Genomic DNA, 26,621 nt, shown 5'->3' with positions numbered 1-26,621 from the left:
AAACACAGTTAATACTGGAACATTTTTAAACTAATCAAAAAAGGAGATTTTTTTTTAAAGCTGTGTTTGACAAATGACAAAAAATTAATATGCACAGAGAACGTGTTATCTTCAGTAGGCTATCTGTTCAGTATAAGATGTGCGACACTGAAACATCTGAATGTAGTTGTACTTCTTTATAGAGTTAAAAATAAATTGAATTCAAATTGATATCTTCTTTGGGGAGCATTTTGAATTTCTGGTGACTGTAAAGACAATTTCAGTACAGTAAAATCATTGTCTCGCTGGAAGCAGTTGTCAGAGAATGGGTACACTGTGTTCATAAAGGGACAGAGATGAATTAGCAACAATACCCAGGTGGATTGTAGCATTTAAATAGTCCTTAGTTGGTAATAAGGGGTCCAAAGTGTGCCAAGAAGATTTCCCCACATTTTCTTTTTACGTTTGTTAGCCGCTTGGCTGTGATAGTAAACAGTAGACACTGATGTAGCTTACTGAATCTTTTGGACTGTGTTCAGCACAATATTAATTAGTCATTGTCAGTTGCTGATTTGTCCTATTTGCATACTATGCATACTCTCGCTCTCTCTTCATATATATATTTGTGTGTGTGTGTGTATGTGTGTGTGTGTTTATCTTGTTAAATTCAGTATGGTTCCAATAACATTTTTTACAGTAAAATATGTTAATGTACAATCCTTAATATAAGGAGGCGGGGTGGGGTGCCAGAGGGGGTGTTCGCCCAGGGCACCAAACAGGCTAGGACCGCCACTGATGGCTACATTGACTTTCTGGTATGTGATTGACTGATTACACATTTTTGCCCATGAGCAGTTGATTAGAAATGCTTATTCGGGTATCAGGTGAATGTAAGTTATTATGAAAAGGTTTTTACCTCTCGAACCCACCTAAGGTCGGATCAGAATGAATGTGATCCATGAATCGATCCATTCTCTGCTGCACTTTGCTACCATCTGTCGGCTGCTCTAAGTATCATCTAAACAACCTTTTAATAGGCGAACCAGCTTTAGCTTTACCAACAAAGCATATCCTCTATTTTTTTTTTAAAATAATGAACCGTCACAATGTGGAAACGTTTCAGGCCCAGGCAAGAAGCAAAGGAGCTACTTCAGGATTTAATAAAATGCCGACTACACGGTATGTGGAGGCTGCACTCTTTAAACGGGGCTAAAATTGTTATTTGGGAAAGTTTCTGATTTACAACCTACATTAAGGTGCCTGTTAATTCAATTTCTGACTCAGTTTTTCTTTTGTCGAGTGGGTGTTAACGGTGCAAGCATTTAATTCTACCAGCTAACGGTGCATAAAGCTTTGTTGTCAACAAATTGTTGTGAGTCTAGCTGTGCAGCTAAAGCTAATAGCAGGAATGGCTAGCCGGTGATACATTCAGTGTTAAATGTTGCGTTTACGTGCGTTGACATTTTATGCTTATTTTTGTTTCATTCGATGAACAGAGTACCCCAAGACTTTATAGATGCTATGAAACGCATATCGGGAGGACAACCAGACATGGCTGCTAACACTCAAGCAGCACAGAAAGGTACAGGTAACCTCTATGCATGCAAGAACGAACACGCACACGCGTCCTCACAGAGGTGCTTTATTACTCTTTAGCTCAACGCTTCCTTTGTCTTTGCGTCGCAGATAACCACTCTGCAAATACAACTGCTGTTTTTGTTTACCTTTTGCCTGATTTGATTAATTTCTGAGTCTAATACGTGTCTTTGAATTATAATGAAAAAGATTTCAGGAACTAGGGCAGTGCAGACGTCACCTCGTGTCTTTTTTTTTTTAAATAAGTTACACACAGCAGAATCACAAGTTCATTAGTAATCAATTACACCTAGAAAACCCGAAATGTAATGTCCCCATATGAGAACGCAGAGGCTCTGAAAGTTACCGCTCACTGGACATTTTATCAGGTACACCTTAAAAGCACTTTTGCCTTCAGAGCTGCGTCAATCCTTCATTGCACAGTTTCAATTAGGAGTTGGAAACATTTCTCCAAGATTTTTCTCCGCATTGACAATGTAGTGTCAAATAGTTGCTTCGTACTTGTCGGCTGCACATCTATGATGTGAATCTCCCGTTCTGCCACATTGCAAGGCTGCTCTGCTGGATAGAGATCTGGTGACTCCGGAGGCTATTTGAGTACAACGAACTCATTGACTTCATCAGTAATCAGACTAACTAGATTACATATCTGGAGGCGTGTATTCTCTGAACATACGTTGCCTTCATTTTTCATTTTTATACTGCAGCTTCATCCTCAGTTGACAAATGGAAGTCTTCATTCAAACCAATCGGTGATGAAGATGAAGACTCTCAGGACAAAAGCAGCACAGAAAAGTGAGTTGTGTCTCCTGTAGCCTCGGTCAAGGCTGGCCCACATTTGAGGCTTCATATTTTCATGTAGTGAATTAAATTGTAGAAATAGTGTCTGTCTGCCCAATGAAAGCCAAAACATTTTGTTTAATGTGTGAACGTTCAGTCATTGTTCCAAAAAAAAAAAAAGAAGAAAAAATTAATTAATCCTTCTTACCCTCATCTTAGGACTGGGCTTTATGACCCTTACAACCCTTTGTCGTCAGACTCTGAACCTGAGATGCCACCGGACCAAGACCACAAACTCTCCCCACCCACTGAGGATAACAGTGTGGAGCGTCAGTGTTTAACTTCAGCGAGAGACTGTCCCGAAGGCCGACACTGGGGCTCAACCTACTCCAAACCAGGAAGCGGACCCCTAGACAGAGGAGAATTTGGCACTGGAACCAGACCTATAGAAATCCCAGGTCTCAGTGCAGGAATTAGAAAGCATGAACAACAGATTTATAGCCCAGAAGCTGAATCACTTAATTGTTCAAGCTTTGGCTCCTTGAGTGAAGTATTGGGCCAGAGAGGTGGCACCCCTGACAGGTGTATTCACAGCTCCTCCACCCAACAGTTTCCTGTGCCTTATGGACAGAGAACCAATGGGGAGGAGACGATAACAGTACCAGGATATAAGATGGAGGTATAGATTTTGAGAATAAAGAATCATTTTTATGCAGTTTGGCTACTGTGGTTCAACTGAATCCAGTGTGATAACCGATCCTTTCTGTCCTCTTTAGACTATTAGATTATCCCCACCGAGGTCACAGGACTATCAGCATCAGGTGGGCTATATGAAAAAAGGTAATGGTAGCTGGGTTACCTTGTTTGTCTCACTATTTCAAATTAACAGCAAGAAATGGCTGAAAGGACTAGATGCTTTAATCACGTCACATTGTCTGAGTAATTCTCTGTATTATATTGTTCTACAGGACGGGACCAAGACCTACCTTCTACAAAGGTGACAAGGAACATGCGCCAAACTGTGACTTTGGAAAAGTAAGCACTGTTCCTTCTGATGTCAAGTTGACAAAGTGAAATCACATGTCCTCTCACCATGTACTCTAATACAGTTTAGTTAAGATGTTGCAGGTCAGTCTGTAACTTTGCCAGTGTTAATAATCTGTCAGACGCACTGAGTCCAGCTGAGTTTGCAGAATTAGTTTTTGCTGCAGCTGAAGCTTGTAATGCTGGAAGTATTCATAGTGATGTCAGCATTTTGGCCGCTTCCATGTTGGTTTTATAGAACCAGAAGTAACCATATTTGTACAAGTGCACAGAAGCAAATTCAGTTAGTAAGCTGACGAAACGTTTCTCCCACTGAACACGCTAATTATACTTTGTACCTCATCCAGCTGAAGGACCAATAAGCTCAAGTCACGTCATCGCGAGGGATCCATCCCTTCACAAACAAAAGCTTCTCTACTCCCTGAGTGTTCAGAATTTATTCAATTTTTCATATAAAGCTCATCAAATAGGTCCTCGCCCGAAATGTGCTCAAGGTCTAACCACATTCGGCGTTGACCTTTTAATTCGCATTATCTTGTGTAATACAGCCAACTAATAATAGACCTTTCTCTCTTTTTCTGTACTTTACACACATCACAATAACCTGTGACTTGTGAGTCACGGGTTTTTGCAGTAAGCTCGATGAGCTGCGTCATTGAAATTCTGGTTTCGGTACCACGCTGTAAACATGTTCATTTTCTTGCTAAAGCTGGAACTACAGTTTGGCACTTCCACCTTGGCTTCCTCTTTCACCCCTGAAAGTTACCACAAGACGTTAATACGTTAAACCTGATTGACTAAACTCTACAGCTCTACTGACTAAAGCCCTGCTAAGTCCTGATGAATATGAGCTGTAACGTAAAAACAAATTAACTTTCCTTATTACACAGACCTGTTCCTATTTTGTTATGTACATTTCCATCACAGCAGTTTTGTCGCTCTTTTGTATATGTTAGGAGGCAAGAGACTCTGAGTTACCTCAGGCAGTGCATGTGTTGTAAAGACATATTTAAAATAAGCAATATGTAGCAGATCAGTTGAAGAGTGGGACTGAAGCACTACGCTGATATGGTTGTTTCAGATGCTGCTTTATATCATAATATTTTCCAGGTTTGACCTTTTACCTCCTACTGGGGCAGTCTGGATTAGTTAATGCCCAAATATTTTTAAATTGCCCAAATCATTTTTCTTCTAGAACGCCCATCACTTGTGACCTTTGTGAGGTTGAGCTTGCCAATGGGCAGGAGCTGCAGGATCATTTGGACAGCAAATGTCACTGGGACACCCTGGAGCACATTCAGCAGAATAATAAATACGATGACGTAATGATAGCGTTCCTTCAGGTACGATCACTGACAGAAATGGTAAAACGAATTTCCCAGTCATGTATTCTGGCTTCTGTATCATAAGTTTGCACTCTGCATGTACTATAGATCCATAGATAGATGTCCAACAGATCTTTTCTTTTTTAGGAAGTGATGCTGTATAAGAGCCATTATTGTAGCCAAGCGGTAGAGGACAACGCTCTTCAAAGTAAATACATGTTTTGAAATGAAAAGTCATGATGTTCATGACAGACTAAAAAAGAAATACTTTCATCCTACTCACCCCTATCGTGTTGTCAGCTCTACAGGAAAATAACCACATGACAAAGGTGGAAATGTTTCATTGTGCTGCTTGCAAAGTTTACATATCCACATCTGTTGCTGAAGTGCAGGCTCACATCACCTCTGAGGAACACCTCTCTCGCACAAAGGTAATGCTGCTGTCCTACAAGTGCAACAACACAGATGTGTTTTCATTAAATATCCTTTTTGTTTACTGTGATTGTTTGACTTTCCCGAAGGAGTTTGAAGTGCATAGGAGACATGCTTGCCTCAGCAAAGCAGAAGCCATGATGAAGGAGCTCAAACCACAGTTTGAACACTTCCTGAAGGTATTTTGCAAGAGATTTCCAAACTATCTAGAGTGTACACAGTGTGCTGGCAGAGCTGCTTAACATTAATCTACCAAGCCAAAAAAAGCAGCTGGGGCCTTAGACTTTTTTAATATTTAAACAGTCGTTTTTACAAAGTGGTTATTTTGACCTAATATTTTCTTAAGTTGTCCAATTGTGGACTAAGTGTACTCAAAATTCAATCTTCTACATGATGCTTCTAAAACGAGTACCTGAAGCTATCCAGTGTTTGGACAATAATAGGATTTTGGTAATTTTGCCTCTGTTTAAGATGGCAGTGGAGTTTGAGTGAAACTATGAAGATCTGCGGTTTCAAAGGTTTTAACGAAAGTATTGTGTCCGCTTTTTAGAAATTGCAGACATTTTCAAGAGGCTCAAAAGTAACTCGACAATTGATTGACTAGGAGTTTCATGGCCAGTTTTGAGGCCTGTTTACTCCATGACAAATTAACCAGGTAAAAGATCTGGAGTTGGTTTCAATTGTTGCCTTTTGTAGGCTGGAATTCTAAATATGAGGTCCAAAGAGTTATCAGTGTTAGAGACGGAGGGCATCTCTTAGGGTGCCAAACAGAAATAAACCTTTCAGAGAGATAACATAACAAAAGGAAAAAAGAGAGAGTGGCTAAATCAACAGTCTCTTTCCTTGGTTTAAAAAAAAAAAAAACCCCTCTCATGTAGTCAAAGCTAGTCAGGCAATGAAGTGAAGAAAGTCTGATATCAAAATTCATCTTGTAAATACAGAGGATTTGCAACAAGGTGCACACCACCGGTTACGGTTAAGAACAGACAGGTTAGAATAAACTTTGCCAGAAGGAGTCTGCACAGTACTGTAGAAGGTTAAATTTGCGGTTTTGTTAATACTTATTTGTAGCTTCCACACCAAAATTTGATACATAAAACCCCCCGACTTGAATACAGAAGTAATTTGAAAAACATTAGCTTGCTTCTTTGTCTTTTATTTAGTACAACTGGAAATAAATCTTTTGACAGATTAAACCAACATGAACTTAAAGAACAATAATGGGAAGAGAAATATACGGGCAAGGAGAGAAACAGCTCATCCAAATCAAATGTGGTTGTTGTAGTGTTAAGATATGGGGATGTATGGCTGCCTGTAGTTTTTATTGATGAAATACCTACTGATAGAAGTATCAGGATGAACTGTGAAGTGCACACGGCTATACTCTCTGCTCTAATTTAGACAAATGCTGCCAAACTGCTTAGACAGCATTAGACAAAAGCAACCCAAGAGTATTAGTCACCTGATCTCAAAACAACAAAGCATGTTTTACAGGTAAAACTGACAACAAACAGGTAAAGACCCACAATTAAGCAGGATCTGAAGGCAGCTGCTGTAAAGGCCTTGTACAGGATCTCAAGGGAGGAAACAAAGTATTTGAGGACGTCCATGGGTTTCTAGACTTCAGGCAGTCATTGAGTACAAAGGATTTTTATCCATGTATTGAAAACAATCCTTATATTTAGAGTTTGTCCAGTTACCTTTGAGGCTCTGTAGATGGAAGTCTGTGTATGAAACTGGTTCTATTTCCTAAACACTTGAGGCATAATTTTTGTTAAACCTAAGCTGAAAGTCTTCACTTTATATTTGGGCCTGGTATTATCACTTTCCTTATGTTTCTATACATTTATCCAGGATCTCTGGGCTACTTGGATCTTAATCAGTTATACAGATGTCATCTACTGCATGATGTATTTTGATATTTTTAAGTAATATGAGACTATTGGGTAGATGCGAATGATTTTTTTTTTTTACTTACCAAATTTAATGAGTTCAAACTTAATACTAAAATGAATTGGCTATTTTTTAAATAAAGATAAAAATCAGTTCTTAATGGGGGACAGTTCATATGCAGAAGATATTCATGATTCATATGAGTTCAAATAAGTAAAATATGTCTTATTAGTGTGTAGGTAAGTGCAGGGAATGTAATCTTCTGTCTTGCAGAGTTAACTTTAATGCACTTTTGTGTGAAGTGAGACATCAAAGCCAAATTGAAACGCAACATTGTACATAAAAGCATAACTTTATCTTTATGTATCAAGTGAAACGTAACTGAAGCCATAAATCTTATTAATGCATTTGTTTTCACTCTCCGTACACTAGCTCGATTAGTAGAAGCAAATGATAGCCTGCAGAGCTAGGAGTAATTACTAGTAATTAAAGTGTGTGCACTCAGCATGTCTGGAGCTCTACAGATGTAACTAAACTAATTCTTTTCTTTCAGGGTGGCAGCCCATTCGAATGACAGAACTTACGTGATGTTGTCATGAGACTGTTTACACTGAGATGCTGCGGATGAAGAGCAGTCGACTTTACTCTTCATTACCACACAAAACTGCTGTCCCAGTACTCGTGTCTAATGCTGACAGACATGCTGTTGTGGGCCTGTGAACACAATGCAGCTTTTCTTTGTTTATATACGGATTCCCATTTCTCATCTGCCTTGCGTTGCACTGACTACAGCTGCTCCCAGACGATCTCCATCTGGGTGCTTGTAGAAGGTTAAACTTGCAGTTTTGTTAACACTAATTCTTTGTACCGTCCACATCAAAATATGCTACGTTAAAAAACAAAAACAAAACATGAATGCATAAATAATTTGAAAAATGTCAGATTGTTTCTTTGTCTTTTATTTAGAACAACACAAATGTTTTAAGCATTGTATCTGTGTGATATAGTACATTTAAAATTAAATTATTTCAAAACAGTATATTTAAACATTAAATATAGGTGACATGTATGAAGGGCTTGGTCAGCACGGGTTGTGCGTGTTAGGTCTCTCTCTCTTTTTTACCTCTTTTCTTCCTCAACCACCTTCAGTTTAAATCTTGTGTTAGAAACAATGCAGTTACTGAAATACTATAAAACACTCTTTCTATGCATGACAAGTTTTCAGACATTTTTTTTCTTTTTCATTTTTTCCTCTTTTTTTTTTTTTTTTTTGTTGTTTTGCACTTTCATTCAAAATATTTCTCTCAGTAACTCTGGCCTGAAAAGAGACTGTGGGTTTTGATTTGACCATGTTGCAATACAAAGGAAACATGACTTGATGTGAATATTGATACAGAAGAGAAGTGCTCCCAGAAACTGACTCAAACCATGAGAAATCTGAGGTAAAGGTTGTCTTCATTAGAAATGGATTCCACACTACATTACTGCATAAAACAAAACAGTCTGTCCACTTGGAATTGTATTCCAAAAAAATGGACCATGTAAAAACAGACAGGGTAACAATATCCAAAATAATTGATTTTTTCATCTGTCCAAATGTGTACAATATCTCAGGCAATATTGTACTTTTGGCCGGTAATTTGTTGACTAAAAAAACCCAAAAGTGAACATCGAATATACATACACATACAGTCTAGTGAAATCTAAAAAGGTCCCCACTGGCCTCATGAGACAGCATGTGTGACTGTCAAGGAGCCATCTTGGTCAGTCTTGAAGGTTGGGGTGTCTGTGGGCAACGAGGTGACCTCTACCATGCCTAGCCCAGTGTGAGGGACGCTAGTGTTCATTATGTGTCTTTGTAAATGTTTTATCCAGTCCTCCTGAACTGACAAGGGACCTTGGAAGACCAGGTCACAGAACCTGGAAACACAAAGAAATGCAAAACCAGGCAACCAGGTTATCTGGCAGCTTGAGACTGGGGAAAAATGAATTGGGGATTAAAAAAACAACAAAAAAAAGCAAACACATTACCTGCAGGTGAGCCTGTACATTTCCTCTGGTGTTTGAGTTAAGGGCAGTGTCTTCTTTTTTGAGCCAGGCCTTGAGCGTGTCCTAACTGCTTTACAGTCAATCGCTGAAAGACAGAATTTCATTTACAGCCCAACATTAACACTACAGTATATTTAACATTATAATGGATGAAAATATTTGATGAACACTGGAAAATTGTCTAATGACATTTCAGCAAGAGTTCTTTGAATGGGCTTTGAATGTATGGACGTTTTTGACTTTTGCTGTATTATGCATGGTCGAGTGTGGCTAAGAAAGGGCCCAAGATCAAAGTGTGATGATGTGCGCCTGCAGGAAAACTGGGTCCTGACAACTTGAAGCCACCAAGAGGTCGCTCTGCAATTAAAATCTCTGCTAAAGCTCCAAAAAGCTGATGCCCTCCTACATTCTTACCTTGGGGAGCACACAAATAACCACTGGTGGACTAAATATAACTAAGATTTGGACATCGCAGCTCCTTTTGGTTTCCAGCTACACAGTTTTATCAGGCTGAGATTTCTGCTGCTGTTGGTGCCTGAAAGTTTGTGAACCCTTTGCATAAATATGACCTGCTGCCAGAATAAGAGATCCCAGTTAAACAAGATAAAAAATATTACATCATTCCTTTTATTCAATAATCCAACGTTACATAAGAGAGGTAAAACTATGTGCTTTTTGCTTTTGCTCTAACATTCTTGCTAGGTTAGGGGTTAGGATTCTGACTTGGCCGCATAGTCTTTATTCTTCTTTAACCTTTAAGTACAAATATTAGCGATGAAGGTCATTGTATTGCTGCACGACCTACTTTCTCTCTCGAGATTTACATCGCAGACAGATGTCCTGGTTTTCCTTTAGAATTTGCTGGAATAATTCAGAAGTCATTGTTCCATCAGTGATGAAGAGGCATCTTGGCCTAGATGCAGCAAGCAAGGCCCAAACCATGATACAACCATCTGCTCCTCTCCCTGCCACGCACAGCTTTGCTGTTTGGTGTTCTCCTTTTAACAATTTAATGAACCTGAACATTTGCCAGCATGGAAGTGGTGTTACCCTGGGGTCCTTTATGATCATATGAACTACACACCTTGCTCTTGGGTGATCTTTGTGGGTCGACCACTCCTGGGGAGTGTAACAGTGGTCTTGAATATCCTCCATTTGTACACAATTTGTCTGACTGTGGAACGGTGGAGTCCAAACTCTTTTGAGATGATTTTGTAACCCTTTCCAGCTTCATGAGCATCAACAATCCTCTTCCTGAGTTCCTCAGAGAGCTCCTTTGTTCTTGGCATGATGCCGTTCCACAAACACAGTTAGATTCTTTTTTTTTTCTTTTTCTTTTTTAAACAGAACAGGCGGTGCACTCACACCTGATTGTAATCTGGCTGATTGAAAACATCTGACTCCAATTTCAGATTAACTGATAATCCACGAGGTTCACATACTTAATGCTAAAATAATACATTTTAGGACTTGAAAATCTGAAGTTGTTTTTGGTCACATTTATGCAGAAATCTATTAAATTCTAAAAGGTACTTTTCTTTGGAGGTTTTAACCAACAGTAGAGCATTTTTTATAAGTAGATGCTCACTTTCTTTGCATTGGCTACACTTGAAAACAAATATTTTGAAGGTAATGCGATCTGATGTGATGCTAGTGTAAAAAGAAAGCAGAAGGAGACTTCTTTGTGGTAAATGCTCCAAGACCAAAGATTTTTTTTACATTTTTTTTTATTTGAAGTGGAACTGCTACTAAAACTGTGGTCAACACTGCAGAAAACAGATTGGCTTTTGCAACTATTCCCAATCTTCCAAAAAGGGTAAAAGGAGATTATTCAGTACCAGGAGAAGCCAAAGAGTATGCACAGAGGAAGAATAAAATCACTTGTTTTGTGAGCCCAGCTGTTTTGAGTTTTGATGTTTTTGTTACTGATAAGACCTAGTCAGGAAGAAGGCTAAGACAAAATTCTGGCGTGAAACTGGATTAACAGTTTATGGGGACATAGTAGTGTGAATGGTAAGTGTAACTGTAAAGGTTTTAAGAAGAAAGCATACAGGGCGTAGTCTGACTAAAGATTTTACTAGTTGCACTTACTGGTTCCCTCGAGTAAGGCGATCCTTTTTCTTTTTGCATATGCCCGGAGGTGATTTGACAATGCAACACCACTGTGGAACGTTGCGTTGCAATGGATGCACACCTTCCTGTTGAATTCACCCTTCTCTGCGAAAAGACAAAATCAATAAGAAGAAAGTAAATACAGAGGTTTAGTGAGGTTTACTTATTCGTCAGAGGTGTTGATGAATTGTAGAAACAGACACTGGTAAGTTTATCATGTCTAAAATCAAGCTTTCAACAGTTTTCATCACATTTCAGCAAATAAGCTGTCTGTGACAAAAAAGAAATGTACTTGGAAATGCCTAAGTGTCAATACTTTATTTAATATTATACTATTAACTGCAAGGCAATAAAACAAGAATAAAGCTAATCTGTATTTCGTGTAACAGGCACTTCCGTTTCATCCACAATACAAGGTACAGTGGGGCAAAAAAGTATTTAGTCAGCCACCGATTGTGCAAGTTCCCCCACCTAAAATGATGACAGAGGTCAGTAATTTGCACCAGAGGTACACTTCAACTGTGAGAGACAGAATGTGAAAAAAAAATCCATGAATCCACATGGTAGGATTTGTAAAGAATTTATTCGTAAATCAGGGTGGAAAATAAGTATTTGGTCAATAACAAAAATACAACTCAATACTTTGTAACATAACCTTTGTTGGCAAAAACAGAGGTCAAACGTTTACTATAGGTCTTTACCAGGTTTGCACACACAGTAGCTGGTATTTTGGCCCATTCCTCCATGCAGATCTTCTCGAGAGCAGTGATGTTTTGGGGCTGTCGCCGAGCAACACGGACTTTCAACTCCCGCCACAGATTTTCTATGGGGTTGAGGTCTGGAGACTGGCTAGGCCACTCCAGGACTTTCAAATGCTTCTTACGGAGCCACTCCTTTGTTGACCGGGCGGTGTGTTTTGGATCATTGTCATGTTGGAAGACCCAGCCTCGTTTCATCTTCAAAGTTCCCACTGATGGAAGGAGGTTTTGGCTCAAAATCTCACGATACATGGCCCCATTCATTCTGTCCTTAACACGGATCAGTCGTCCTGTCCCCTTGGCAGAAAAACAGCCCCATAGCATGATGTTTCCACCCCCATGCTTCACAGTAGGTATGGTGTTCTTGGGATGCAACTCAGTATTCTTCTTCCTCCAAACACGACGAGTTGAGTTTATACCAAAAAGTTCTACTTTGGTTTCATCTGACCACATGACATTCTCCCAATCCTCTGCTGTATCATCCATGTGCTCTCTGGCAAACTTCAGACGGGCCTGGACATGCACTGGCTTCAGCAGCGGAACACGTCTGGCACTGCGGGATTTGATTCCCTGCCGTTGTAGTGTGTTACTGATGGTGACCTTTGTTACTTTGGTCCCAGCTCTCTGCAGGTCATTCACCAGGTCCCCCCGTGTGGTTCTGGGATCTTTGCTCACCGTTCTCATGATCATTTTGACCCCACGGGATGAGATCTTGCGTGGAGCCCCAGATCGAGGGAGATTATCAGTGGTCTTGTATGTCTTCCATTTTCTGATGATTGCTCCCACAGTTGATTTTTTCACACCAAGCTGCTTGCCTATTGTAGATTCACTCTTCCCAGTCTGGTGCAGGTCTACAATACTTTTCCTGGTGTCCTTCGAAAGCTCTTTGGTCTTGGCCATGGCGGAGTTTGGAGTCTGACTGTTTGAGGCTGTGGACAGGTGTCTTTTATACAGATGATGAGTTCAAACAGGTGCCATTCATACAGGTAACGAGTGGGGGACAGAAAAGCTTCTTACAGAAGACGTTACAGGTCTGTGAGAGCCAGAGATTTTCCATGTTTGAGGTGACCAAATACTTATTTTCCACCCTGATTTACGAATAAATTCTTTACAAATCCTACCATGTGAATTCATGGATTTTCTTTTCACATTCTGTCTCTCACAGTTGAAGTGTACCTCTGGTGCAAATTACTGACCTCTGTCATCATTTTAGGTGGGGGAACTTGCACAATCGGTGGCTGACTAAATACTTTTTTGCCCCACTGTATACTCTTATTCTCTACATTTATGCTGATGAAACCTTAATTTCAACACACATGCACACTCACAAACACACAAAAAAATCCTGACAAAAAACAGCTGCTGCAAATCTGAGTTTTAGAACATGCACAAGCTTAGACAATTAAATTTAATGGTAGTCCAAAGCATTGTTACTTACCAGATATTTGGTTTGGCAGTGAAGATACAACTTTTGCTCCTGAATTGTGTTCACTGTTTGAAGAAACTGTTATCATGTTTCTGGATATCTGAGAGGATCCCTTTAGTCTGGCATCTTCCTGACACTTCCTTTTCTTTAGAATTCCTATCAAGGCAGTTGTGCCTGAGAACGAATTTTTAACATCCAAATTCGTCTCCTGTTGCCTTTGTTCAGATTCAATTTCTGCTAAAGAAAAGGTGGGTATCAGTGGTTTGGCTTCAGTGCAAACGCTTGAATCGGAATTACTTTTTATGATTCCAGTATGGGGCGATGTGAAACGATCAGCACTGGACAGCTTAGAAGAAGCACCATAGTGGAAATGGTTCCGTCTCTTTCCCACAATCTGAAGGGCCCTCTGGAACTCCTTCTTGTCCCTCATCAGCTCTCGTAGTAAAAGTAATGGGGATTTGTTTTTTGATGCAAAGCTTTTACCAAGCTTTTTGAGGTGGCCTCGTATGTGGTTTGACTGCCCAGTCCTGTTGTCAAACGAGTCCCCACATAAGGGACAAGAATGAATGCTCTTCACGGTCTCAGAGTTTGACTCTAGCTGTAATGCTGAGAGAAATAAAATAAAATTAGGCACAAAAACATTGCACCGTATAATATCAGACATTTGAACTTTGTAACACTGAACGACTTTTAATCTATAATTTAAATCCAGTTTGCAAGTTGGGTTTTATGTTTTATGCTCACAGTTCCTTCCACTGGTTTTATACAGGTATCTCAAAAGAATGACTGTCAAGATTTCGGATGCAGCTAGCTACTGTTGGCTAGCGCTTTGTCACATGGAATTACACAGCGGGTAGCTCTGCATGCTTTATTTGGCAGAGTTTTTACCCCAGAAGGCCTTCCAACTATTCCCATCAGGAAAGGCCAGATAACCAAAGGGGATTTGTGTCTCTGGCTGGAATCAACACAGTAATCTTCCACTTGCCCAGCAGATGTGTTAACCACTACACTATGGAGATGGACGCAGCCAGGCGGCTAACCACCCCCCACCAAAACAAGATGGAGAATTTGGAAGAAGGTAGCCCCACTAATTTTCACAAAGCAGTTCTTGAGAGTTTGTCAGTGTTGATTGTTACAGATACAACCTACTGACCTTTGACACTATAATGTTTACATATAAATTACCGTATTTCAAAATGCTTAAATTCTGCTGCACTGTTGGCTGCAGAAATCACCAAGACCAGAAAGAGAATCTTTAATTTTCTCTTGTTGCTGCTGATGTGGACAGAAGATGACACTGGATTGCAGTGACAGATCACAAACAATGGAAGCCTACAGTAGATTGTGGAGCGAACATTTCATTTGATCTAACCATCTTGCAGAAAACCCTATTTATAGATAGTGTACATTAGTGCTGGGCGATATGACGATATATATCGTGTGGACGATAGAAAAATGTCTATCGTGCCATTTGTCTTCTATCGTTTCTATCGTTTCTAACCTAGTTTTATAAATTATTATATAAAATATATCATTAAATAGCCTGTGGCAAATATATTAGTGTTGTCTTGTCACTATACATAGTCTAACTTTATGCAAGAGAAAATAAAGTATAAAAAATCTGATATTTTTCGTAGGGGTGCAACAATACTTGTATCGGTATTGAACCGTTTGATATAGTGCTTTCAGTTTGGTACGCATATGTATCGAACGATACAAAATTTTAAATTTATTTTATCAACTTTTCTTCTGACGATGCTGTCTGTGTTGAGAGCTCAGTGGATCTGCGTTTGACTACTCCGCCTAGGCTGCACTGTCGAGCGCAGATCCACTGAGCGCAGCGCAAGCTAGCAAGACAGAAGCTAAGCTCGTTGCAACATGGCAACTGCCTCAACGCTACCCGAAACTGAACCTCCACCACCCTCATTCAGATCTGGAGTTTGGAACTGTCTTTGTTTTCATGTGAAGCATGACCCTGATGGTAAGCGCGTCATGGACGAAAGTAAACCAGTATGTCGGATGTGCCACGCAATGCTTTATTACATTGGTGGGAACTACTGCGTTAGCGCAGTTAGCTCGTTAGCGTGTTGACGCCATCCAGCCCCATGCACGGGGCGATCCGCGGTAACTCGTTAACGGAGATTTGCCGCGTTGTGGCGTTAATGTCATTTTAACTAGATTAACGCTGACAGCACTAGTGGGAACACAACGAATATGACTGCACACTTACGCCGACATCATCCTAGTGCAAAGACAAGTGGAAGCAGACAAGTGGAAGCAGACAAAAACAAGAAGCACGCATGCTACAAACTTTACCCGAGTCATTTAGACAGCCGTTAGCACATGATTCTCCTTATGGGGACCTGATATGTTTAATATGCTGCTGAGAATATAGCCCAGAAGAAGCGTATAGTATAGCTTTTATTTTGGAAAGAGCCATTTCTCTGTAATAAACTCTCTTTTCCAAAGATGAGTGATTTCTCGATCAGATAGATTTATTTATATTTTATTATTTTGTTGTTTCAGCAACATTAAATTTAAAAACTGTACTTTTGAGTTAAAATATATATTTATAATTTTAATAAATGACAAATTAAAAAGGCATGAACATTTTTTTGTATCGAAAATATATCGAACTGTGACACCCAAGTATCGAACCGAACCGAACCGTGAATTTTGTGTATTGTTGCACCCCTAATTTTTCGCAAAGAAACTCCGTCTTGTGGTTTTGCGACATGCTTTATGGTAACTCAAAACGATGGACGCGCGACAGGTTGCAGTTTCATGCCCGGACATGCAACAGGCAGAGACAGCTACAAAGGCAGCCCAAGAAGAAGCACTTTCACCGAAAAGAGGGGATACGTCTGTGATTTGGTTACATTTTGGGTTCAACAGCACCGACACAGAGCAGAAGACGCCCATTTGCAAGCTATGCTATAAAACTAATCCCGCACCCGATGGCAACACAACAAATCTCTTCTATCACCTACAGAAGGTACACAAAGGAAAACTCAAGAACCCAGAAAATCCAACCTAAACCAAGTTATGGAACAACGGAAGCAAGTTTGGAAAAGAAAAACTATAGCCAGCCGAAGATAAAGCAGTCTTTCGCACAAGGTACGCCGTTTGAGAAAACATCCCAGTGCCATAAACAAATCACAGGAGCCATCTCGCGTTACATTTGTAAAGGCATGGCCCCTGTTCATGTAATTGAGAAGGACAGCTTTCGTGACCTCGTCACCCTCTGCGCTCGCTGTTTACAGACTGCGTACTTTCCACATGACCACACTGGAGTCATGTTAGCCCAAGGTATGAGTCTGCCATTGATACATATTTAATGTGCATAAAGTACATTATGTACATATATACATGCATGTAGTACTCATGTATATATATATATATATATATATATATATATATATATATATATATATATATATATATATATATATATATATATTAGTTTTACCAACATATAGAGATTGACAGACCACGTGACTTTCGCGCATTGCATGCCAGGAACTCGTGGCAAAACAATCCAAGTACCGCATCAAATGCAAGCATTTGCAGCACCGCAAAACGTTCATTCTCCGGTTCCAATACCTTCTTGCTTTTCCTTTGTCCCCCAAAAAAGTTATGTACAAAACGAAGGCGAACAATGCCGGTCCGTACAAAGACAGACTTGATGAAAAGTCAAAGAAAAGATACGAGGAAAAAATCAAACGACTGAAAGGGTCAGACCCTTACGAGCACACAGAGTGGACAAAATACATTAGCGTGCAGCCCAACTTTCACCACGCTCATATTTATAATTATACGGTTCTTGGAGTGAGTGCATACACTCATGAAGTTTAGTAACTTCAGGTCACTGCAACAAGCCCAGGTACAGTTTACCGATGGATGGGTACAGGACCTTGAAATGCACCGTGTAGAACGAAAGACCATCGTATGAACAAACGTAAGTTTACCAGTCTCACAAATCGTCTTCATAAATACACATTCGTTAACCGTTTATTAATAGGACCTTTGAGCTCAACGGTAATTAATTAGTAATGGAAATAATTTCTGGTAGCATCACAGAAATGTAGCAGTGACAATAATATTGTATGCTGTAATCGTACTGGGCAATTAGTGATACAAAAAAACCTGTTTTACCCTGTGAATAAAAGTATATGTTTTTGCCAATGTACCATGGTAATAACAGAAGTGAAACGCAATATTGTGTCAGGACAATTCACTATTTATGCACAATAAACAAAGGAGCATAGCGCGACAATTTCTGTTCAGCGCCAGACTTGCTTGTAACCTATATCACCAATTATGTTATGAAAAGTATTAACTACTACAAAACACTGACCTTTTTGGAAATGCTTTGGAGCAGACTAACATGTGAGCTGGAGTGCTCTGGGATGTTATATTTGGTCTTTGAATGGCGGCAATCCAGGCCATCCGTCGCCTCTTTGTTACTTCGGAAACATGGCTCGAACAATTTCTCTTCAACAACGTAATCCAATAACAACCGATCTCTTTACCCGTCGGCTTCCCGTGGCTGTCATGCGACCGGCTATTGCAGTTAATAATACAACAGCTTCTTGCCATTTTTTGTGTTTCTTTTTAATCGCTGTGTAATGTAATTTCAATTGAAAGCCTGCGTCCGCTAGTACCTCTTGCCACGAGTTCCCAGAATCCTTTGCGGTTTTACCCCTGAATGACGTCACATTTTCAATCTCTATATGATATGCATGTTAGTAAAACAAATATTTTCATCTACTGTTCTGGCTGTAGTAATTCCGAGTGACCCCTAATTAAGAATTAATGTGTCTAGGTCTTTGTCAAACTTTTCAGAGAATAACTGGAAACATTGTGGTAATATTGCGGTATATTGTGATATATATCGTCATTGTGATATAAAATAATTCATATCGTGATAAATATTTTTTACATATCGCCCTGCACTAGTGTACATAACTAATTATTGCAGTTAATAACTGGTCAGTAACAACCAGTCACTAGAGAAAAACTCCAACCAATTGGCGAGTGGTACCTTCAAATTAATTTGATTAATCTGTTGATGGTTTAGTTTTTGGAACCACATTTTGAGATCTCCTGCAGTATCTGTTACAACTCGGCAAGAGCACATTTTAACAGTAGTAATAAGGAAAGCTGTAATGTACAAGAGTTTTTCTTTTAAAGAAGAACATGCAATAAGCAAGTACCTTTTTTCAATCGGCGTAATGCTGACATCTTCCGTCGAATTCGCGGCCTTCTGTCTTGACAAGCCACCTGCTCAGGAGGCACAACATGGCGCGCATTGTAGCTGAGCCCTACCCTATGAAGATGCCCTCGGACGTGATTTGACAATCCAACACCTGACTCAAATACTGCAGGACAATAAGGACAGTTCTTGCGGTCCGATTCCAACTCTGACAAATCATCTCCGAAGGACTCTCCCAATGGTATTTGGTGGGCTTCAAAGGTTTCTTGAAACACTTCTGTTTCTATGCATTCTTCTTTGATTTCAGGGTCAGTCTGCTCTTGCTCTTCAGTCTTTATCTTCTCAAAAAGCCTTTTAGATGCTTGAAGGGCACCCCTCATAGACATTCTTCTGCTATATGTGTAAATGATGTTTTGTTTTTCTTTTTTGATGCCATTGTCAGAAAGGTTACTGTTTGCATCTGTATCTTTAAACTGGAAAATATCCCTTTCATCATAGTTGGCCACTTCTTCAGGATTGACTTTTTTCGGACTTGGCAAAGGTTTTGGTAAGATAAAGCATGAGTCTTGGTCGGAGGTGTTGCGATATGGGGTGGACATCTTTCTTTTAGATGGTGTCTTTTTGACTGTCGAGGGATCTATAGTCACACTGGAGCCATTTGGGGATAAAGTTGATTCTTCATCCTTGACTGTCAATGTTTCAAGCAACTCATCACAACCATCTTTGTCACTGTGCTGAACAGGTTTACTACAATTATTGCGTTCCTTCTTCTGCTCTAAACTCTTTTTTCCATGTCTTTGTCGAGACAGGAGAACATTAATAGATTTGTCCAGTTTTGACTCTGTTACTTGAGACCTGGGGCCTCTCTTAAGCTTGCTATTTCTGAATAAGTCTGAAATGTCACTGGACCCATTAGGTGAACAAGCTCTTTTAGAGGCAATCTGATTTTTGATAGAGATTTTAGATGTAAACTCTGCATCTTCGACAGGAGTTTTACAAGTAGGCACTTGCTGCTCCTTACCTAGTTGTGCGTTTTTCTCTCTATGCTGTGCGGCTTCATATTCTTCAAAACTTTGTTGATGGCGTCTGAGAAGGTGATTCTTAAAAACAGTTTTGCTAAAAGCTCTATAAGAACAAATATCACATGAGAATATTCCATGATCATCCTCCTGCACTTGCTTTCTAACCGTAATAACAGTGTGCTGCATAATGTCATGTCTCCTAAGGTCATTTTCACTAAGAGTCCTGAAGCTACATTTGTCACATCTAAACTTTCTCTTGTCCTTCTCATGTGTCTTTGCATGTTGAACAAATGTGTTTGGGCAATTTGTTCCAAATGGACACTGAGGACAGAAAAACTTAGCGTTTTTATCATCTTTTTTCCGATCATTCACACCTTTGATCTCTTCAGTAAGTCTTGTTCTCTTGTCCTTATGGATGGACATGTGGTCAATAAGCAAACCACTTTGTCTGAAAGACTGGCCACACTCTCGGCATATGAAGGGCTTTGGTGAAATATTGGGAGGTTCAACATGAGACTTCAAATGACGATGCAAATGATGTTCTTTCTTAAATATAAGTTTACATTTTGAGCATGGGTAACAGGACGGCTTCCCCTCTGAATGAGAATTTATTGTGAGTCTTCCCTTCAATGGAGAAAGTCCGTGTTTCATGTTGTTCTCATGCGAATTCCTTGAAGGTCCATTGTAAAGAATTTCCTTGATGGCCTTTACTGTTCCATTTGGATACTTTGAAACTTTTCCTGTTGGTGATGACTGTGACTTAGAGAATTTCCTTGACTTTCTGACTTTTCTGACAGGAATGGAATCTTCTTGGCCTTCAGCCTCAGACAGTTCCTCAGATGACTTGGGGCTCAATTCAGGGTAAAGGTCTTCTGAAGGATCTACCATCACAACCATGTCCATTTTCCGTTTCCTTCTCCTTTGGCTATTAGCAGGAGAGACTTCCTCTTTAGTCTCCTCACCAGGGGAATCACTATGGTTTTCCCAAAGAAACTGCATAAACTCTTTGTGTGGGTCCCAATTTAGGTCACTGGTGCTACTGAAATTATCCAATGAGTTCTCAGGTGACTCATCAAATCCCCAAATTCCTGCAGTGTCGATTTCATGTACAGTTTTTAGAGGCGTGATACTCTTTTCCTCCTCTTTTTCAGAGGAAATGCTATTTAGTTCATGGGCTTGTGTAGCCTGATGGGAAGAAGGTCCATTTCCCAAGCCAACCGGAGACAACATATCTTCATTCGACAGAACATCAAGGACATTGTTTTGTTTTGGGGAAGGCTTGCCAAAGGAATCAGTGCAAGCAGCGGATTCTTGCGCCATTCTCACTGGTTCCTGTAGGAGTGTGAGGGCATTGATCTCAGGATCTGCATCTTTGTCATCTTCATCAACACCTGTCAGACATGACATTTCTGCTGCCATGACCTAAAAAAGAAAAGACATTCTTAAATATACTCACTAACAAACAACTAAATAGTATAGTATTATTCAGTTCAAACCTCTGCCCTGAAAATAGACCATTGGTCTGGAAATTATGTAGCTTTTTTGACTTCCTCTTCATAGTACACACATATTTGTAAATAAAAGAAAACTTCTGTGTTAAAAAATTGTATGGTAATTTTTTTAACATCATACGTGAGCTATTGAGGTCACATGAGGCAAGGTGTGCATGGGGGATTAAATCAAGGATCACGTTAGAATAGTAAACTATAAGTTAATGCTCTCATACAGGTATTTTCTAACCAACTATTTTCTAACCATTCATTCATCGATCCATTTGCTACCACTTATCCAGCCAACAAAGAAACCTAGATCTCCCTCTCCTCAGCCACTTCCTTAAAGTGTTCCTATGACAGTCAAGACATATAACCTCTCCCAGGACATGTCCTTTTTCCAGGACATGCCCTTCTTCCAGGGTATGTCCTGGAAAAAGGACATGTCCTTGGAGAGGTTATATGTCTTCTTCCAGGACATGCCTGGAACACCCAGGAGACACTATAATCAGATGCCCAAACAAGCCCCTTAGTGGTTCTACTCTGAGTCAGTGAATGACCCAGCTTGTCCCTGACCTGGAGTGGGTATTCTATCCTTTTCTGACTGAGAACCATGGCCTCAGACTTGTGTTAAGTGTTAATTCTCATTTCTTCCAATTAACACTGGGCTGCAAACTGCTTCAATGTGAGCTGGAGGCAACCACTTGATGAAGCCAATAGAACCACACTGTTTACAAAAAGCAGAAGCCACCAAGGTGAAAGCCTTCCGGCACCTGTTGTTTCCACCTGAAGATTCTGTCCGTAAAAATTAGAATAGAAACTGTGACAAGCCCCGGTGAAGTCCAACACCCACTGGAAACGAGTCCGGCTTATTCCCAGCAATGCAAACCAAGCATTTTGTTTTTCTTTTGGTACGATAACAAGGAACAAAATGACTATGTTTTTCCATCACATTCATGGGTGAAGGGAGCAATGCTGTCATCCATAGGCCCTTTCCACTGGGCATATGGAGAGCCAATGGAAAGGGGTTTTCCATTGGCTCTCCATAGGCAAATACCTCAGCAAATGGACACAACTACAAAACCATGTTAAGCATAAATCTATTAACAGTTGCTTACTACAGTACTAGTCACAAACATGCCAGGGATGGTTACTAGCTAGCTATAACTTAGATATTCATCATGTAACTTATTATACTAATAGTCAAGTATAAAATATATATATATACACCGGTTAAAACCGGATGTTTTTATCAGCATGTCAATATTATTGGCCAAAATTTGCCATTTGGAAACCTATCAGTATCACTATTCATAATGGTCGATAATTTAAAAACTCGAGAGATGGGAGAAACACCCTTCTTGCTATGAATATTGACATCACATAATTTTTCTGCCTCTCCAACCTCTCTAAACACAAAGTAGGGCAGGGCATAAACAATTAAGTAAATACCCTAACAGTTGTTGTCTGTGGTTAACTGTTTAAGGAAAAAACAATATGGCAACATATTGGAACATCGATTTTTTAACTCACCAAACAAAACATTTTTGCAATCTTGAAGTAACACTTAAATTGCACATTACCGTTAGCTAATATTTTTGAACTTTTTCATACCTCGCTGCACAGGAATAAATGTTTATTTTGAACCTCAAGGGCGTAGGTAGGAAAAATGGTGCAGTAAGCATAGAATCCGCAAGAAGCTGCTGCCAAACAGCAAACAGAGCTGGGGTCATCAATCAACCGGAAGAACATTATTCATTTAATTCAAAAGCTTCTTTCAGATTGGAAACCATTCCTGACACAACCCTGTGTCTCCACCCATTTTTTTGCATGTTAGGCAAATGTGTTAACCACTACACTGCTGAGCCACTAATTGTTGTTTTACTGAGTATTTTGACTATTCATGTCATTTTTCAAAGTAAAACACAATTACATTCTTATAAATAGTACTTCTTTATCTTACACATTAGGTGAATGAATGGGTTAGGTTTTGGACTAAAGCCAAAATTCATCTTAAATTTGCCAAAAAAATTGTTTTTTGACACTAGCCAAGAGAACCAAGAGAACAAACATTTAATGGTAAAAATCATTAACAGGAGCCCAGAAATGCAAATATAGATCAGTGGTAGTTAGCATTGTCTGTACATGCAGCTTGTAGCATGCTTTAGCAGATAGTATAAACTTGACAAAACAGGAAACTGTTCAAAATAACATTGAATATTTATATTTTTAAATGTGCAATTTGTAGTTCTTGGTTATTTAGATGTATAAAGTAAAGCGTTTGGCTATGCTACCAGAGTTGACTTCATGGCTCAATCAGCATTTACTGTCTACAAAATAAATAAAACTAAATACAAAATACACTCGATCCTTAGCTTAGATAATTAATTCTGGTCATTGTTAACACCACAAGGTCGAAGGAGCGAGAGGTGTTGTTTTTGAAGGGCAATAAAAGTGTCATACCAAGTGAATGCTTCTGTGGCACACAAAGGTGATCCTAACATGTACGTAGCAGCACCAAATCTGCACAGGGATGGACCTTATAAATGGCTTTTGGTGAGCGGTGTTGGATTTTGTATAGAGCTGAAACTTTCAGCACAGTTGTTCAGGTACATGCCAGCCCACGACAGTTGGTGTCAGTTTCAAATATGCCTTTTTTTCAGAGCAAATATGATCATCTAGACAAATGTTCCGTTGAAGGATCATTACATTTCTTTGACGTTTATATCACGATGTGTTGCTGGATGCTGCTTGCAGGAGCTGCAGACCATTCCATTAAGGCTGTTCCACACCAAAACCTATTCCTCAGGCTAAAATCCAGCTAATGACAATCGTTACTCGCTACTCATAATACAAACACCATTCCAAATGATGAAAAACAAACAAACGTTACCTCTGAGCGGTGTGGATGAAAACAGGACGCAATTTATACGCTGCATTGAATAATTTCTTACTTTCGTCTTCCATCTATTTCACAGTCGCCATTTTCCTGTGGTGGTCTGGTGTGGGACAGATCATTTCTTTCGTACGGGTAATCGTACACGTAATTTACTCTAGTGTAAGAGGACAAACTTTTATCCAAATAATTACGTTTAATCCTGTGACTGTTTTATATTACAGCTATAGCAATAGCTCATGTTTTCGTCAAGTATTATTTCGTCGCGTATTGTTTCGAGTCGGCCTCATGCTCCCCCGAGAGATTTGTAATGGTTCAGTCCAGATAGGAGGCATAAAAGCAGAGTTAATGACCATCTCTTTTGGGTAGCAGATTTTTGGGGGGGCTTGATGTCGTATAATCACAGTTTTAATTGATAAGATAAATTGATAGGTTTGGTTTGGATTATTTTAAGCACACATCTGGTTTTGCTTTTTAAAGTTGCTACTGACGCACAGACAGGAATTGTATGCCAACACAGGAGAAATGTTAGCACTACCCCCCCCCCCCCCCATGGTTGTCTTCTCTTGGGTCTTTGTTGCGTTTGTAGCCGGTTATTAGCTTAGTTCTGTAACTCTCTACCTCGTAGTTTAAAGACTTGAGACACATTTTTTAAACATACGCGACAAAATATAAAAATTAATCCTGTAACCACTCTTATACCTGCCCCTGATTGTTTATAAGGGCATTTTTCTACAGCTGAGTTCAGCACTGTCAAAAGGAAAACGTATTAATAAAACTATTGTCAGTCACTGTGGAGTGAGGTCAGGGGGTTAAACTCAGGCCTGACTAAACAATGTCTTCGTATCTGCAGAGTAATGTCTGTTATCACAGGTGGGTATACAGTCATCATTTTAAGAAAGACATTGTTTTTAACTTACCTAAACGGTGAACCGTCAAAATGTCTGCATAATTTATTGTGATTAGCTGGTTCTTACATGTTAGCTAAACTAAAGCTGCCGACACTTCTTTTGTCCTTAACATAACAGCCTAGAAAAGTAATAATGTAAGCATTTTGCTCTTAAACACCTTCATTTAAATGCAAATGAAATGCAAACAGATTGTATGTTGCTTTGTTCAGGAGGTGAGCTGTCATGCTATAAACATTTTCAAGAAATCTGTTAATAACTTGTATTAGCTTAAATGCTAAAGCGATATCAACTGGATTATGACTAACACGAGGGCTGTGCAAAAGGCCTTTGCTAGGAAAGTGGGCAGTAGGTGCAGTGATTTATTGAAACATGTTCAAACGTACATGGAAATGCAGTATATAAGGCAAAAACAAAAAAACAGAGTTCATATAATTCTAACGTGTTTGAAAGTTGATATTTGACCACCTTTATTCTTCATCACAGCCTGAACTCACTTAATCAGAATCAGAATACTTTATTAATCCCTGGGGAAATTACGTAGCATTAGGCAGGTAGAATTAGGCACCTTTCCTGTAATTTCTCTAAGTAGTCTTGCTAGTGCTCCAAGCTTCTCGAAGGACATTCAGAGGTCGTCTTTGGATGTTAGCTGCCTTCTGTTCTCTGTCAAGATGATCCCACACTGCTTCAAAAATGTTGAGGTCCAGGCTCTGGGGAGGAGAATCCATAGTGTGATAGTGTGCCATTGTGTGTGTGTGTGTGTGTGTGTGTGTGTGTTTATATACAGGTATGCTTTTACTTCATCTGCAGTGTGTTTGGGATCATTGTCATGTTCAAAAAATGAAGGTGTTGTCAATCAGACGCTTTCCAGATGATATTGCTTGGCGAATCGAAATTAGGTCATGACTTTCAGATACTGTTCATGTGCTATAGATAGTTTTGTTGGCCTTATACTTCTTCTTTTGTCCTCTGCTTGCCCAGTTTACTATTTTCCTTAGGAAAATACTGCACACAGTACTGAGATCTGATGCATTTTCAGCTAACAGCTCGTTGGGAAGCACCTTGTTGATGCAATAATTTTATTTTAATGCCTGCCAAACTTTGTGATCTTTGGTATTTTTTGTACTACAGAAATGTAAAGAAATTATTTGCTGACCAGCTGCTAGTAACAAAGTGCCTAAAGATAGAATTTAAAATAGGTTCTTTTGTAAATTGTCTGTTATTTGTAGACACAACACTGGTACCCTTTCATGCTTCAGTGAGTCATAGGTTATTTTTAACTGGCTTAACAAACAACAACAAAAAATTCGTAAAATGGTCAGGTACAAGGACTGGACTGAAAAAGCACCCAATGTCCAAAGGAAAACTTTGAAACACCTTCAGATGTTTGTTTTTTTTAATACCAAGAAAATCTGGAATCAAAATATTTTTAATAATGAGGGATGGCTCAAGATTATAGCACAGAACTGTATATTAAAGCTAAATCATTCCCATGTTATCTGCCCAATGCTATGATACTGTGGGGATTGAAAACTTTAAGGCCATAAGGGCATAAACATGGTATAACTACATCATTAAGAGGCTTGATTGAGTCATGAAACAAAAATGAAGATAAACCTGTTAGCTCTGTGTTAATCTTTACCACAAACCAAAGTCCTTTGGTTGGCAGCAACAATGGCAGTTTCCCCACATTCTC

At 39.4% G+C, this 26,621-nt stretch overlaps 3 protein-coding genes across 10 annotated transcripts in view; 2 read left to right on the top strand and 1 right to left on the bottom strand.

The window, feature by feature from the left end:
- The first annotated feature begins 728 nt into the window (after window positions 1-728).
- Window positions 729-7,990, top strand: LOC309693415 (uncharacterized protein). 3 transcript variants are annotated; one of them, XM_082512580.1, is made up of 11 exons: window positions 729-794; window positions 1,476-1,561; window positions 2,283-2,370; window positions 2,575-3,034; window positions 3,132-3,195; window positions 3,324-3,390; window positions 4,595-4,742; window positions 4,872-4,932; window positions 5,025-5,155; window positions 5,246-5,335; window positions 7,603-7,990. In XM_082512580.1, exons 2-11 carry the CDS (start codon window positions 1,501-1,503, stop codon window positions 7,621-7,623), a joined length of 1,191 nt encoding a protein of 396 aa, XP_082368706.1. In that variant the 5' UTR covers window positions 729-794; window positions 1,476-1,500; the 3' UTR covers window positions 7,624-7,990. The 3 variants fall into 3 exon arrangements, with proteins under 3 accessions (XP_082368706.1, XP_082368704.1, XP_082368705.1); XM_082512578.1 differs by lacking the exon at window positions 729-794 and adding an exon at window positions 812-1,158; XM_082512579.1 differs by lacking the exon at window positions 729-794 and adding an exon at window positions 1,169-1,235.
- A 2-nt stretch (window positions 7,991-7,992) lies between these two features.
- Window positions 7,993-24,141, bottom strand: znf644a (zinc finger protein 644a). Of its 2 annotated transcripts, none has more exons than XM_082512577.1 (6): window positions 24,076-24,141; window positions 18,611-21,053; window positions 13,407-14,000; window positions 11,190-11,315; window positions 9,081-9,183; window positions 7,993-8,969 (listed from the first exon to the last, which is right to left on the bottom strand). In XM_082512577.1, exons 2-6 carry the CDS (start codon window positions 21,048-21,050, stop codon window positions 8,774-8,776), a joined length of 3,459 nt encoding a protein of 1,152 aa, XP_082368703.1. In that variant the 5' UTR covers window positions 21,051-21,053; window positions 24,076-24,141; the 3' UTR covers window positions 7,993-8,773. The 2 variants fall into 2 exon arrangements, with proteins under 2 accessions (XP_082368703.1, XP_082368702.1); XM_082512576.1 differs by having other exon boundaries at window positions 24,015-24,111.
- Window positions 23,675-26,621, top strand: part of LOC309693416 (uncharacterized protein) — a 4,458-nt gene continuing 1,511 nt past the window's right edge. Inside the window, exon 1 of one of the 5 annotated variants that reach the window (XM_082512585.1) lies at window positions 23,675-23,730. Coding sequence is in view for 1 of the 5 variants with exons in the window: in XM_082512581.1 (XP_082368707.1) it covers window positions 24,853-24,890 (38 nt within the window). In the remaining 4 variants the exon portion in view is untranslated. The other 4 variants (XM_082512583.1, XM_082512582.1, XM_082512581.1 and 1 more) reach the window with 4 other exon arrangements.

Source organism: Aulonocara stuartgranti, assembly GCF_965226115.1.
Source record: "Aulonocara stuartgranti genome assembly, chromosome: 18".
In the NCBI taxonomy this organism is placed as follows: Eukaryota; Metazoa; Chordata; class Actinopteri; order Cichliformes; family Cichlidae; genus Aulonocara; species Aulonocara stuartgranti.
Note: the sequence above shows the minus strand (reverse complement) of the source record. Positions and strands in the feature narration are given on the sequence as shown.

What these genes read in the sequence shown, in the direction of transcription:
- LOC309693415 (XM_082512578.1), top strand. Translation starts at nt 938, where the DNA reads ATGAATCGATCCATTCTCTGCTGCACTTTGCTACCATCTGTCGGCTGC. An exon ending in TAATGATAGCGTTCCTTCAG is followed by an intron (nt 4,743 to 4,871) that starts GTACGATCACTG and finishes TTTCTTTTTTAG; the next exon opens with GAAGTGATGCTGTATAAGAG. An exon ending in AACACCTCTCTCGCACAAAG is followed by an intron (nt 5,156 to 5,245) that starts GTAATGCTGCTG and finishes ACTTTCCCGAAG; the next exon opens with GAGTTTGAAGTGCATAGGAG.
- znf644a (XM_082512577.1), bottom strand. Translation starts at nt 21,050, where the DNA reads ATGGCAGCAGAAATGTCATGTCTGACAGGTGTTGATGAAGATGACAAA. An exon ending in CGCCTTACTCGAGGGAACCA is followed by an intron (nt 9,184 to 11,189) that starts GTAAGTGCAACT and finishes TCTGTCTTTCAG; the next exon opens with CGATTGACTGTAAAGCAGTT. An exon ending in ATGTACAGGCTCACCTGCAG is followed by an intron (nt 8,970 to 9,080) that starts GTAATGTGTTTG and finishes TTGTGTTTCCAG; the next exon opens with GTTCTGTGACCTGGTCTTCC.